At 39.3% G+C, this 16,285-nt stretch overlaps 1 protein-coding gene across 7 annotated transcripts in view; it reads right to left on the bottom strand.

The window, feature by feature from the left end:
• The window catches only part of ASG2 (transducin family protein / WD-40 repeat family protein), a 397,489-nt gene that overhangs the window by 303,342 nt on the left and 77,862 nt on the right, over positions 1 to 16,285 (bottom strand). For all 7 annotated transcript variants that reach the window (XR_016266869.1, XR_016266868.1, XR_016266870.1 and 4 more), the window contains 2 exons: positions 12,522 to 12,637; positions 12,276 to 12,393 (listed from right to left, as the gene is read on the bottom strand). Coding sequence is in view for 4 of the 7 variants with exons in the window: in XM_089459353.1 (XP_089315479.1) it covers positions 12,276 to 12,393; positions 12,522 to 12,637 (234 nt within the window). In the remaining 3 variants the exon portion in view is untranslated. The remainder of the gene's footprint in view (positions 1 to 12,275; positions 12,394 to 12,521; positions 12,638 to 16,285) is intronic.

The raw sequence follows: 16,285 nt of genomic DNA, 5'->3' as shown, positions 1-16,285 counted from the left end.
AATGATCCCCAATGGACTATCCAACAACTTGATACAAATTACCAACCCTGAACCCATGAGTAAAAGCATCTTTGAAAATTCTATTTTCAAACACGTACCTTTCCATCGATTAATGCCACCCTGAAACCTTTGACTTTCATTACCAAAATGGACACCAAGTTCTTCTTGCGATCAGGTACATAAAAGAGATTCTTGTAAATGAATCGAGTTACCCTCATTCAATTTAGGGTAACATTCCCTACACCCTTTCTGGGATAGGTGGCATCGGCTCCAAGTATAATCCCATGATTGTTTCTGTCTCTACCAAGTTAGAGAGAGCACCCTTCTATCCGATGAACTGCCTTGAAGCACTACAATCAATAAGCTAGATTCCCAAAGAATCTGTAGGAGAGGGCCAATACACGATCTTCTTTATATTATCAGAAACAACATTTGATTCTTCATACCTAGGGTTCCTTGCTTTCTTTGAAGAGTTGGCTATTTCCTTGATGACCTGCATTACCTGTCATTCCTCCGATCATTGAAGATGTTCCTGGAAGGATTGTTATCATCAAGTGATGTGTCCCTACCATTCGGACACTCCTTCGCATAATGGTCAAACTTATTACAAACAAGGCATCTGCCTTTCCTTCCACCCTTAGATCCAGACTTCCCAATGAAGTGATCTTTTAGGTAGGCCATCAGAAGCTTCCCTGCGCCATTCTAATAATGTTCTCTGCTTTGACATCGCCCTTGGTGAATTTGAAGAGGGATGAGCAACCCATTGAGCCTTTGTCCTTTCCCAATTGTCTTCGGTGATTGCTCTTTCACTCTTGCTTGGGCTTTGTCTTCACCTCAGCTCTAGCACCATGTTAAATTTAGGTATGTTCTATGCTTAGAGCAATTGATTTCAGTTTTCATAGTTAGCTCAATATCTTTTCCAGATTAGCAATCACATCAGCATTAATGTAAATTGCAGATAGAACATAAACATAGATCGCAGAAAACAAACCAAGACAAGAGGACACAAGATGTGGCATTAGCCAGGGACAAACCCCAATGTGGGGAAACCCTTGATCAATTCTTCTTATATGTTCTTCAATAGTTCAGCAGAGAGAGAGAGAAATAGTACATATACAACAAAAGTCAACATTTTGACTTATCTAAATAAGAGCATAGATCATCTCTAAGTAGATGATACATGAGGTAGCTGAACTCAGTTGAAGACAAGTTGCTTCAACTGATTCTCCCAGGTGACTCCATCACCATGTTGCACTTATCATTGTGATGCTCCTCGTCATCATGCTGCACCTCATCGTGCTGCACCATGTTGCACTCATCATCACTATGCTGGACCTCATAACCATGTTGCACCTTATGCTGCCACTGTTGTCCCATGTGTCATTGTTGCACCATGCTGCCACAGTTGTCCCATGTGCCATAGCTGCACCATGCTAGCCACTGCCCATGTGGCATACTGTTGTCCCACTGTTAGTGATATTACCATTCCATGTTTGGCATACTGCTGTCCCATTTTCTATGCTCCAACAAGCACCATTGCCTAGTTGTCCCATTTGGCATGTTGTACCTTGTTGTTGTCCTAATGAGTTTGCAGCACTATGCTATTGTTGTTGTCCCATTGTAGCCTTGCTGCACCATGTCATTGATTGTTGTCCTATTGCTTTCTCCACCAAGTGACCTTGTTGTCCCATGTATCTAGCTACCAACACACCATACAAATGTTGCTCCAAATATGTTTGTATACTGTTGTTCGTGGTTGTTCTGGTTAGGGCACTAGGGCAGCCCTAAACTCCTCACACAGTCCTTGAACAGCCCTCAGGAAATGTGCAACACACCCTCATGAGACTCCTTCCCTAGCACGTTGTTGTTCTGGGCATATTTGAGCCTGCAACCTCTCCACGTTGTCCCTGTTTTGAGGTTGTTAGGACTGCAGCCTACAACAGTCCCACGCTGTCACCTACAGCCCACTCAAAACAAGCTTCCCTTACCTTTTCGTTGCCCCAAACAGACCTATGATCACCTTTCTTCAACTTGGCCTCCAAGCTCGGCTCCTCGGCCCTCTAACAGCAGCTCGATTAGCCTTGAACTAGACCTTAACTCCCCTTGGCCTATTCTTGTAGCACTGCATCTAGGGCTTGAACATACCTGCAGTTAGGGTTGAGCAGACCTGCAGTTAGGGCAGATTTAGGACAGCATTAGGGCTGCTTTAGGACTCCTCCATAGCTACGTTAAACTTCTTCCATGAGCTCCTTTAGGTCAACGTAGATCACTTCCATAGCTTCGCTGGCCTGTCTTCTTTGTTGCAGCTAGGGCAACCTCCTTTCCTCCAACGTCTAGGGCTTCCACTCCTTGATCTCTCTTCCACTAGTACCAAGTGGAGAGAAATCAAGACTGAAGTGGGTGTTGAAATGACAATCAAGTCACCTCTTTTTATACTAAAACGTTGAGCACATATGGGTGTTATTTAGTTGTTGGCCAACCTTGACGAATTGTCTTATAAGTTATAACACAAATAAATTCATAACTCCATGAATACTTATCGAAATTGGCTGATATTTGGATCAATCCTAGACCTCTCGATGAGAGGGATCCAAGAAAAAATATCAGCTGCCATAAATAAGATGACCCAAATGGAGATTGGCCTTATTTGCCAATTTTAACGAGCGCAGATACCTCAGTGACAGTGCAGATACCAGCAGCAGTCAGAGACTCGAGTGACAAATATATCATACTGATCACAATTGATTCAATATTTTGGATGTTTTTGAGTTGCAAATGTTGCAGTTGCACCAGCAACAGATGGAGAGGGAGTTGCAGTACAAATGCAGTGTTGGTAGCAGTATGGTAGAGTCAGCAGCAGCCAGACATCAACAGCATGGCAGGAGATAATGCAGAGACAATGTTGTTGCAGGGGGCAACAACTCTAGAACACATTCCTCGCTAAGAGGGAGTGTTAGTTTTTGTAGCATTGAATGTGTTCTAGCCCCGAAATTTTGTGGAAAGGCTAGAATACATGAATTCTCCAATACCCAGAAATGTTTCTGGAAATTCCACCTAGAAAATGACTTAATTAAATTATTAGTCAGTTTTTAAATATTTCCTAAGTCTAAAGTTAGGGAATATGACTAATTAATCAGAATTAATTAAGTTAAGGTGTGAACATTCTAGAAATTCACAAGGATCGACTCCAAGATGATCCTAGCCATCGATTATGTTTTAATCTTGGTTGTTGGTGCTCCAACAGAGGATTAAATAGGAGGCCGATTTGGTGATGGAGGATACAATTGGTGAGTTCGATTTCATTAGAAGATTGATTTCCAGAGTAGCAACAGTCTGTTGCCGGAGAGAGAGACAGTGAGATCGAAGCAGTGAGGGAGTGGCAGAGACAGTGAGGTTGGCGGAGGCATCCCAGATCCAGCGAGTGCAGTTCCAGAGAAACGCAGAGATTTCTCCTGGGCGCAGCGTAGAGGCAGCACAGAAGCTTCAATGAGCAAGTTCTATTTTGATGGGGAGAAGCTAGATTTTAGTTCTAGAGGCTGGAAAGTATTTCCAAAGTGTCAGAGGACTAGTTTCCCAGTCAGCAGAAAGAAGGACCGCTTGATCTTCAGTTGTTCCGAGCAAAAGTGTGTAGCAAACTGCACTGGGGTGATGCAGTAGTTGCGCGGAGCTAGGAGGACGGCTTGATTTTCTAAGAGTTGTCGAGTGTCGGGATTACTCGTAGTGAGGGTAATTTCCCTTAAGATATTTTGCTAGTATTTTCTCTGCGGGATTGCCAGTATTCAGCATCTAGATTATTGTACTCAAATTTCATTGTTGCTTAATAATAAAACCCTCAACTGCTACACAAGTTTTCCCAAGTTGGGTTTTTCCGGGGACATTGGTCCAAAATTAATTGTGTTACTTTATGTGTATGCTAGCATTTCTACCTATGTTTATTTCTTCCGTAGTTTTATTTGTGAAGGTTGTAGTGTATTTATTTCGATATTTGTCATAGGAAACAACAGATAAATTATTAAATAGAATTAACAATTAGAAGAAATAATATCAGTTGTTGCAATAGGATTTCAGAAGTGCAATTTTCACAACAAGTACCAAGCATTGGTGGCTCAAGTTGTAGAACCTTCCAGCTTTCAGGAGTTCGCACAATACCAGGTGTGGGTAGATGCCATGGTAGAAGAGTATAGCTCTATCATGACGAATGATGTTTGGGAGGTAGTGCCAAGGCCGAAAGACAGATCAGTTGTAGGTTCGAGATGGATCTATAAGATCAAATATGCAGCAAACGGTAGTTTGGAAAAGTACAAGGCTAGGTTCGTGGTAAAGGGGTATGCACAAAACGAAGTGATAGATTATGAGGAGACCTTCGCCCCAATTGCCAGATACACTTCTATCTGGTCAGTTATATCTCTAGCAGCTCAAATGGGATGGCAAATTCATCAAATGGATGTCAAGACAACCTTCTTGAACGGGGTGATAGAGGAAGAAGTGTACATAGAACAGCCAAAGGGCTTTGAGACTCAAAGAGACACACACGTGTGCAAATTGAAGAAAGCTTCCCAGGTCATGGTATGGTAGAATTGACACCAAATTGCAGCAGATGGGATTCGTCAAGAGTGACGCAGATCCCAACCTTTACTATTTGATGGTAGAGGATGAGCCTCTCATTCTAGTTTTGTATGTGGATGATCTCTTTTTGACAGGATCATCAAGGCTCATAAAGGACTGCAAGAGGAACCTGGCAGCAGAATTTGACATGAAGGATTTGGGGTTGATGCACTATTTCCTAGGATTGGAAGTGTGGCAGAAGGATGGGGAGATCTTCCTTGGGCAAGGAGGATATGCTACAGATATTCTGAAGAGGTTCAAAATGCAAGACCCATGTCCACACCCATGATTACCAACTGGAAGAAGATAGATGCATCAGATGACAAGGATGTCGACCCCACCTTGTATAGACAGCTCATTGGGTCTCTCATGTATCTGCTCAACACTAGGCCAGATATCTGCTTCGCGGTCAATACACTTAGTTAATTCATGGTAGAACCGAGAAGGGTCCATTGGGCAGCAGCAAGGCATATTCTAAGGTATATTCGAGGCACAGTCGAGTATGGGTTGAAATATACTCAAGGAGATGACGTCAGACTTTGTGGGTACACAGATGCATATTGGGCAAGCAATTCAGTGGACAAGGATAGTACCTCCAGGTACTGTTTCAGTGTTGGATCAGGGATGATTTCTTGGTGTAGCAGGAAGCAGAAGTCAATAGCACTGAGCTCTGTAGAAGCAGAGTATGTGGCAACCAACACAGTTACGTGCGAAGCTATATGGCTTCGGAAGCTACTAGTAAGCTTGTTCAGGCAGAGAATGGAGGCGACCAACATCTATTGTGATAACCAGAGTTGCATAAAGCTCTCTGAAAATCCAGTGTTTCATGACATGTCAAAGCACATCGATATTTGGTGTCACTTCATCAGAGATTGTGTACAACGTAAAGCAGTCCAGCTACAATATGTTCCCACAGAAGAGCAGGTTGCAGATATACTCACGAAAGCTCTAGGGAGAGCTAAGTTTGTCTATTTTAGAGGGTAGATGGGTATGGTGGAGAACCCGTTTCAATAGCAAGGATAGGCTACTTTGGATAATTTTCAGTTGTAGATGTTGCAGTGGTATTAGCAACAAATGAGAGGGAGTTGCAGTGCAGATGCAGTGGTGGCAGCAGTATGGCAGGGTCAGCAGCACAGATGCAGCATATATCAGAGTTGTGCAATGGTTGGTGGGCAACAACAGCCAGACATCAACAACGTGATAGGAGATGAAACAGAGACAGGGTGCGGTTATAGGGTGTGCAGTAGCACTATAACACATTCCTCACTAAGAGGGAGTGTTAGTTTTTGTAGCATCAGATGTGTTCTAGCCTTGAAATTTTGTGGAGAGGTTAGAATACATGAGATCTCCAAAACCCATAAATTGTTTCTAGAAATTCCACATAGAAGTGTCTCAATTAGATGATTAACCGATTTTTAAGTATTTCCAAAGTCTAAACTTAGGGAATATGGTTAATTAATCAGTATTAATTGAGATAAGGTGAGAATCATCTAGAAACTCACATAGATCGATCCAGAGATGATCCTAGCCATTGATTAAGTTTTAATTTTGGTCGTTGGTGCTCCAACAGAGTATTATAATAGGAGGTCGATGTGGTGATGGAGAGATCATCCAGTGCAAATACTCAGTTGCCCAGGCAGTTCGATTTTCTCAGGAGCAGCAGCTCAGCAAAGAAGATAGAGCCAGAGGGTGAGTAGCAGGTGGAAGAAGAGGGCAGTAGCATTCCAAGAGGAATATTTTTAGTTCCTAAAAGAGGCAAAGGAAGGAAGGCCGAAATCTCCAAAGGGCCAGCATAAGTTGTGTGCAGAGGGTGATGTAGGGAGCTCAGTGCAGAGGCTGATGTAGGGAGCTCAGTGCAGAGGCTGGGGAAGCGATTTCAGAGGCAAAAAATAGTTGTGGGGTGAGAGAAAATTCTCACAGTATTTTTGCCAGTTGGGCATCTAAATTATTGTACTCAGAATTGCTGTTGAATATTAATAATAAAACCCTCATCTATTGCACGGGTTTTCCCAAGTTGGGTTTTCCGGGAACAATTATCCAAAAATAGTTGTCAAATTTTGTAGGTGTGCTAGAATTTCTCAGTTTCCAGTGTTTTATTTTCCGCAGTATTTTCTTTTATGGTGAAAATTGCAGCTATGATTTTATTTGTTATTTGTTATAGCAAGTAAAGTACATAATTAATTTTTGAGTTAGAAGAATAATTTCCATTTGCTGCAATAGGATTTCAGTTTTGAAGTTTTCACACGGAGAAGTTCGATAAGGACTTTGCCCTAGTATCTTGCCTTTTTGGAACCTTCATGAGAGGTGTCTGATTCGTGGACAATGGAGCATCTCATCACATGACGATATCGAGAGACATCTTCACCAACATGTCCAAGGGGGCCAGAGATGTAAATGTGAAGCTTGGTGACAAGGCCAGGTATGCAGATGAGGGCACGGGGAGTATCGAGTTCCAGATGGACTTAGGTGGCATCATGGAGGTGAACAAAGTGTTATATGTGTTGATTTTCCTAGTGCAATAAGGGTGAGCGCAATAATCTGAAATTATGATAATTAATTTTGATATAGATCTTCTTTTACCTTATTCCAATATATCATTCAACAATTACACTTGATAAATTTAACCATAAAGAACAGTAGAGATCGCAACACAAACGATTTACCCTAGGAAAATCCACTACGGGGAAAAACCCAGCGACCTTTTCAATAGAGAAAATCTTCTTCTTCAATGATGTTGATTTGGGGTAGCATTAGATGTGCTCTAGCCACGAAATTTGGTGGAGAGGTTGGGGCATATGAGATCTCCAATACCCAGAAAAGGTTTGGGCAGATTCTACACAGATCAGGAGATATTAAAATAATTAATATTTTTAATGGAGTCCCCAAGTCTAAACTTAGGGAAAATAAATAATTTATGTGTATTAATATGAATCTGTGTTAGAATGGTCCAAAAGACATGGATCAAGCCAGATCTAATCTTAGCCGTTGATTAGGGACTTAATCTCGGTCGTTGAGATGTCAACAAAAAAAGTATAAGAGGAGGCTTGAGGGGCACTTGGGAAACACATTGAGGAGACCAATCAGTTCAATTTCTGGAGCGGGGTTCGCTGAGAAATTGAACCAGTGGTCTGGAGAGCAATCAGGAGGCAACAAGTACGAAACAGAGAGACGAGAGATCAGCGTAGAAGAGGCAGACGCAGAGCTAGAGGAAGCCACGCAGAGGCAGTAGAGACTGCGCAGAGCCAAAAGGGCTTACGTCATTCACGCAGAGGCTGCAGGAGTGATGCAGAAGCCTAGAGAGGCTGCGCAGAGCCTCAATAGGCTGACGCAGAGGATTTCAGGCTGACGCAGAGGGTTTCAGGCTGTAGCAGAGGTCAGTAGGGCCTACGTTGGGTTTAGGAAAGTGCTGGAAGTTTGTCTATCTGTGGGTAAGCCAGTTTGGCACCTTGTTGTACAAGAAAATTGTTGAATAATAAAATCCTCCCTTACTGCACTGGTTTTCCCACATTGGGTTTTCCCGGGGACATTAGTCCAAAATAACTGTGTCAATGTGTGCATATTTTTGTTTCTGTACTACGATGTGATATCTACAGCAGTATTTATTTTAATGTTTCTTGAAATAATTTCATGAATGACTTATGATGAAATAAGTAGGAAAAGTAAATCAGTCGCTGCAGTGATAGAATTTTCACAAATGAGAGACACACCTAGACCTATAGTCAAACCTAGTCTTCTCCTCCAAGTCAAGTCACTCAATCTTGATACTGCACTTCCCTCTGTTAGAATTTCGGCCCCCTTGCAATAGCCAATTGCCCAAGAAAAATGTGAACCATAGAGAGAGAGACTAATCCACACATGTGAGTTGCAAGAGAGAGAGAAAAGAGATATTTCGGCCTCCTTTTTCGTCTTTATTGTCCTTCGCTTGCTTGCCCAAGCTGATTCGGTACAAAACCGGCCTTTTATGGGTTGTGACCACAATTCAAACCATGTTCAATTTTGATAACATTGCATGAGAGAAGAAACTATTTAAGGCAAGGGTTACCAACTCGTCATTCTCTACCTTCACCCCAATAGCAACACACTAATCTCAAAGATAGGTGATCTCCATATGGTAACTAGCCACTATGTCAATATGGCTCATGCATCTGCCAGTAAGCTTCCTCTTCATCAAAGTCATGTAGTTAGTACTTACACTCTAATACAGAGACACTAGGGCATTATACATCCCCTTAGTTACCTTCCTAAGGATGTGAGGGATCCAGCGGTCATTCACCAAATCAAGGATGATAAGTTTTGCCTTGGCCTACTTTTTTATTATGCTTGGCCAACAGCGCGGCATTAGTAGGAGCTACAACTTTCGTCTCCACAAAACTCTAAAGATCGATCTCCTCAGGTAGCATCTACAGTCTGCACCTCCACAACATGAAGATGGAAGCCCCCTCCCAATGGTCAAACTCTCCAAGAGTGAGACTGGTTATACCTGCACATCTTGGAAAATGCTAAAACCAAAATAATCAACTAAAAAAAGAAATCAAATGCACCACTCCAATCACTAGAGCACTTAGGGCATCAAACCATACAACTTCTCACAGGTTCAGATCTCTTCAATTGCTGAAGCATGGGCATCACAACCACCAAAATCCTACGACAGCTAATTCTCACAGGAAAATCTTTCCATACACAGGGTCCTGCATGACTTTAATAAACAGGATCCAACACCATATCAAGTTTCAGACCATGTTACACACTAGCTAGCTAAAAGCTGAAAGCCTCCAATCAAAACAGCAACTTCTGAATATGACAATCAGTAAAGTTATATTACCAGAAATACGAACAGAGAATACATAACTGAACTCTGAATATTGCATCTATCTTCTGTTCAAAGCTGAATGAAGAATTACACTACTCTAGCTTCAAACTCATGCTAAGCAACAGAATGGTGCACCCTCCATCCCCTGTATAGAATAGGATGATTTAGGTTACATTGCATATCGACAGATTCACTAGTGCACCTATGATGACACATTCAAACTCTAGCTCTAATTGAGTCTAAGGTGTACACAACATGCAAAGAGAAAGTTTCCAAGAAAAGAATGCACACTAGAAGAGATAAGCACGGATAGAACCATGCACCACTTCCTAGGGTGATGTGCCCTGTTCTAAATATGGAAAGTATTCAAACCCATGCATTAGAATCTAAAACTGGAAAAAGCAAACTCCAAAACAGAAGAGGTATCCATGTAAATCAGAAAATCTAAATCTAGAATCCCAGTTCTAAAACCGGAATTGCGAGGTTGGTAAAAGCATACTGCAAGACTCTCTCTCTCTCCCCCTCTCTCTCTCCCCTACATAACAGCAGCAAGCCTCCCAAGAATCTCTAGTGCTGCCATCAGTCAGCTGTGCCCTCATCATCACTGCACAGGTACCAAGGCAGCAACTGTTGCAGTGCACTATCACTGCTGGAGAATAAGTTCTCGAGCAACAAATGTTAAACCTTAAACCCCTAATGTTGTCCCATATATTTTGGGGAGTCACGTCAAACATCCCAAAAACTTGTTTCCCATCCCCCTTCTCCCCAAATATTGGTGAAAAACATAGATAATAAATAAACTAATCAATGTTTTCAGGTAAAACCCCCTCATTGGAAATTTCTCTCTGTACTCTAACTATTTTTCTAGCTTCACTTAATTTGGTGCACTGTCATTAAACTTTTGCGGCATACTTTTTACTTGCTCCTTCCTCAAAATACACCTAGAATATGATGCAAGGTTTTCATGTCTTACTGACAAATATGTAAAAAAGCTGTTCCTCTTGGGTTCAGATCTGTGATAATGAAGCACTCATGTTTGACTTTGCACCAACCCCTTGACATGACTATTAAGCCAAAAACCTCGTAAACATCTGTAAACACTAGTCGAGATGAAGATTTCCAAACATAGCCAAGACTGAAGCAGAAACAGGACTGCTATGACTGGATATAATATATGGAAGCACCCACCAATATCTTCCCTTCCGAACCTCTATAAAAATTCAATCATGGAGGCTTGAAGTTCTAAAATCAAGTCTAAGCTTTAAAAGATATAGATTAGTACTATTTTAAGTTTCTAAATCAAATATAACGTACCCAAGATGAAAATGTGTACAGAATAAAAACAGTCACAGAACAAAGGGAATGCTTAATTAATCCTAATACAATATAGAATCAGCGTGCTCCTAATATAATTATTAATTATACAATTAGTATACTACGGGAAAAGCTCCAGTTTATTTGAGAAGATTAACTAGCCAATTATTCAAAAAAAAAAATAGTGAACCATTTCTATCATTCAATGTGATAACCAAATATGGCTCACTAACTCATAATCCAGAATATTTGGAAATTAAAGATATTGATTGAGGATAAAATGCTAATATATTATTATTATTATTATTATCCAATTTTAAGGTCACCGCCAAGCCAGACACCACATTGGTGTAAGAGAGAATATGATATGATGATGAGAGTACAATGGGGGCGCGTATATATATATATATATATATATATATATATATATATGCAGAGTGCCTTATCATAATAGCTCTGTCCTTTGAGACATGTCTTTTTATTAAACTGATTATTATTTAATTTAGAGTTATATATATATATATATAGCCTTCCCCTTAGAAATACCTTTGTCCTCAAAGCATATTGATAAAAAAGCTTGATATCTTTTTGTCTTGTAATCTCTTCGCATCTTTCCCAATTGGAGTTGTCATCTTTGATGATACAAGAACCTTGAAGTGCTGAGCAAAATTGTCAAACTGAAAAATGACCTAACCATTCCAAATCGAACCTCTATGAAACTGTGTGGTAATTTGATATTCAAAATAAATTGTTATTATGAGACTTAATTTTACTAATATAAATATCTTTTGAAACATAAATCAGTTGTTTCCATTCTGAATGATGTTGATAGATTGACTAATTAGAGTATCTGCTTTTATGATGTGGATGTTGATAAGGTATTTTTGTAACATGATTTTCCTTTATTGTGCTTGTAGCATTTTCTTGGCTTATTTTTGGTATATGATCTTCTTCACATACTAATGTTGTTGGGTTGATTGATGGACCTTCACTTGAAATTTCCATCATTTGTGCTGTAACATCTGAGTATGTGTTGACTTTAATTGTATTGCCATCATTTGTACTGTAACATCTGAGTATGTGTTGACTTTAATTGAATTGCCATCTTTGCGAGATGTGAGATTAATGGGATCTGCATTTGTTCGTTTGTCCAAAATTTGGACATTTTTACTTAAAGAATTCGATGCTTCTGTCTAGATAAGTTGTACTATTCTGTTTTCCAATGACTGCTTATCATTCTTAAGCTTCTTAATTTGAGTGAGTAGATTTGATTATGATTCTTTAAGCATGACCATACTAGGTGACAATGAAGATATATCCATCATAAAATCATCTGCCCATTTATCTTTATCTATCAAATGCTTATTTAAATGCAAAAAGAAAAGGAAAATGAACCAGTAAAGAGGTCATTATAGGGCTTTTGAAAAGCTCGCAAAGGCAGTAGTTTGGCCCACTACCACCACAATTCACAAGCAAGTTAAATGAGAAATACCATGAGAATTCAACACTCTAATTTGACAAAAATTAAGCCATCTGATCCACTTACATAATCAGAAAGGTGCACTGGACAGAAGTAACAGACACAAGGTGGTGCTTTCGACTGTTTTCTAGAAGAAGTTAATGGTGGCAGCATACGCCGATCATAAAGACGAGCAAAAGCATCACTGCAAATTTTAACGTAGTTGCAACTAAATCAGATACATGTCCACTGTCCGGTAATCACTAAATACTAAATATTGATGACCATATAAATCTAATAGAAAGCAACATGAAAGAAAAGTTGGAAAATCACCTGCCACCAATGAGCAGTTGATGAGGGCGAGTAGCACTGATATCACATGACTTCAAGGCAAGGCATTGTTTGGGTGGATCAGACAAAGATTTCTTAGCTCCAGAGCGAAGATCAAGCTACCAGAAGACATAAGAAAAAAAAGGCAAATTAGAAAATAAACTAACATTATAGAACCCCAAAAAATATTATAATGATAGCCACATCCTTTAGATTTTAACATTCGTCATTCTTTATTCTCTGCAGACCTATACAAATCAGAGCAATATAATACTACAATTCAACATTCAGATGAATTATATGACAGCAAACTCATGACAGATTAAATAATATTGGGAATGAAGGCATACAAGATAACTCTAAGCCACCGCATTTGACATAGCATTAATATTGTCATTGTTTAACAATAAAGCAAAACACATTAATGGTTCAAAAACCTCAAATTTCTTGTTTCTACTTGGTACCAAAAGGCAAAAAAATTACAATATAAAATATATCAAAATTTGTTAGTTGAAGGATGAAGAAACCAAATACAATTTATAACACACCACTAACCCAGTATTAAGCTATTAATAATCAGTCTAAATAAAACACACTAACCCCAACATGAACTAGAAGCATGATTCCTTGAAACCATGTAAACAATAAAGATAATTATTAATCCACTTATACAGACCTTTGTGGCTTTTATCCTTCAAATGAAAAAAAAAAATGAGTTGCTTGGAGATCCAACGGAAAGAAACTTGGTTTCATCATTCATGGCATTCCCCTGATTTCACAAGTCAACAACAAGTGTTTCCAAACTCACAATAAAAGTTGAAAGGTTTTCCTTAATTAAACTATCTAGCACAACACAAGTTCCTCTCTGAATCATGCCAAAGGTCAAGCTTTTGCTCGCGATGGCCAAGAGAATAATAGGAACTTGGAGGGGAAAGTCCATTACTTTCTTTGTAAAAAAGAAATCTATCTAAAAAATTTGAAATCTAATCTACAACTTGAATGAAATCTAAACTAAGAAAATGAATGTTTTGCAGTAATTAGAGCAAAACAAAACAAGCAAACCACGAAATGAGATAGAACGCGAATCCCCCCGGCATAGGGGGGAGGGGATGCTGTCATGTACCCTCTTCTTGAATTTATTTTTTTATTTTTTTACTACATATACAGCCACCTTCTTGCAACAGAAAATTTCACTTTTCTTGCGTGATCATTTAACCTCTAATAACATCTATGTGTTCATAAATTCCATAGACCTTAATAGCTTGCAATGATACTTATAATACATGCTTCTTTTTCTAACTTGAGTTCTTGAATTCCTAATACCCAACTTAATTCCACTCCTTGGACATAATGCCAAGCTACACTGACTATGGTACACTGGTTTTAGGGCAGGTTTCATTATTCTGCTATGACCCTTACATGTGTTTGATGTATATATCTCCAAATTCAATCGATACTTGCTTAGGGTTTATAATATGGACCTACACCATCCTCAACCCAAAGTTTCCTACCTATTAACATACAAATCTCATGTCGCATTTCTATGTGTGTTGTTATACCTAAGGTATAAAACCATGGGGTTAACCTTATGCAGCTAGTTTGGTGGAGGTGTACGTATGGAATTTCTAACAGAACTGCCACCTGGGGATCGACACCCATGTATTAAGCTTAGCATACACCAATGTTTTAAAACTCCGACTCCGACTCCGACTGGGCCAAGGGTCGACTCCGACTCGGTATCAACTCGGCCAGCTCGATTTCAATGACTCGGTCATTGTAAAAAATACATTAAATATTTATTTATTTTTATAAAAAAACATAATTTTAAAGATTTTCATTCATGTTTCCAAACACACAGCATTAGAATATAGATAGAAAACAACATATGACCAAAGTAGGCTCATGAATATATCCATTATATCAAAATGGCACCCAGTGCACTGTCCAATACATACATCATGATGATATAGAGATCAAAACAAAAACACATAACCAAGGAGTCTAGAAATGGCCTCTACAACAAAAGTAAACTATGACCAGTACTACTGGCTACTGCTGGAGGAGCCAAGATCATCTGGATCAACCTCTGGATCAGAGTCAAACAGGGGGCCCCATGGCTCCTCCGCATCATCATCTCCAACTGCAACTGTAGAAGTGGTAGCATTAGCAAGTTGTGCAGCAACTGCAAGCTGAGATAGACGAGATATGAGCTTCTATCGTGGCTGAGCAGAGGAAGCGCCTGACTTGATGGCCCTGAGGCTGGTACAAGTGGATCAGGATCTGCATTCAACTGAACATTATGTTCAAGTGATGCTATCGTCTCATAATCATAATCAATATCCTCATCAGAATGAAACTTTGTTGGATGACTCTCCACTACCCAATCTGATGTTGAATCAATGTCTTCCAACACAATGGGATCTGAATCAGGTCTGTTGTCGCGCAGATTGACACGACAACCCTCAGACCGAGGGCTGTCACTCTGATCCCCGATCTCTCCGTTTAAGCCTGTCTCCCACGGCTAAGGGGGGTAGACCCTATAGAAAAATGGGTGACCAACTGTGAACCAGTTGGGTTGGGAGACACGAAAGGAAACCAGCACTAAAATGATTTTATTAATTTTAGCGGACCAGTGCCTTATAAGATTTATGACTAAACGATTACTTGCTAGATGATATAGAAATATAAACTATGAACAGCAACCATTTATCATCAAATAAATCGAACAATGCAAGATATCCAGTAAAACCACAATGCTCTTATAATGATTCAGCGATTAAAGCTCAATAACGATATCCAGTAATTAAAAAAATTTGAAGAGATAAATGCTTTTCAACAACCATGGAATTATGAATCATTAACCAGATATCACGTTCATGCAGTTAATTTTCAGATGAAAATTAAATCATATCAAACACTAACTTCCACATCAAAATTTTAGCCTCAGCGTAAAAGATGAAACCTAACAATTTCCTGAGCTAAGACTGAAATTGCAAAATTTATTTTTTATTTTCTATTTTTATTATTTATTATTTTTTTATTTTTAAATAAAAATTAAAGACTAAGGGAAACTTTAATTTAATCTAAACCACAAGAAAAAATTTATAATTTTTCTTTTTTTTATAAAATCTAAAAAAAAAGGTTAAAACTATCTAAACTAAATCTAAAACTTAAAAATTAATAAAATTTAAACTACCAAACCCAAAATATTTAATTCCTAAACTAAAAGCTATTAAAATCTAAATACTAAAACTAACACTTCAACCCTAAACTTAAATCTAACATTAAAATAACCTAAAACATAACTACGCAGACGTATATATCATAAGACTAAGATTAAACAATCAAAATATATCTAACTGCCTGCGCTATGGGATAGCATCTAAGCTGCCGGAGAGAAACAAAAAATAAAAAAAAATCGTAACCCTGGTAATACGCAGAGGCTGAACGCGTAAATAAACAGGACTTCGTCGCGAGAGCAGGTGACGGTGGTGCTTTCGGATCGATTTCTTGAAGACACGGATGAACCACAGTGATACAATGATATCTTGTCAGCAAGGTCGAAAGAAAAGACTGAATCGAAAATAGACCAACGCATTCAACCTAGGACCGTAAGCCCAAGATAAAGAAACTTAATGCAAATGACCGCAAAAAGAAATCGTGCTTACTCAGGCGGCTACGGGGAACGAGTGTGAATGCGCTGGGCGTAAGCAGAGAGAAAGCTGGAGCGGGTGACTGAGGCGTATCTGACAGGACTGCAAGTCAGT

This window comes from Pinus tabuliformis, chromosome 7 (assembly GCF_031772625.1).
Source record: "Pinus tabuliformis cultivar Carrire ecotype Pingquan chromosome 7, CPIR1, whole genome shotgun sequence".
NCBI lineage: Eukaryota > Viridiplantae > Streptophyta > Pinopsida > Pinales > Pinaceae > Pinus > Pinus tabuliformis.
This window is presented reverse-complemented; position numbering and strand designations above follow the sequence as displayed.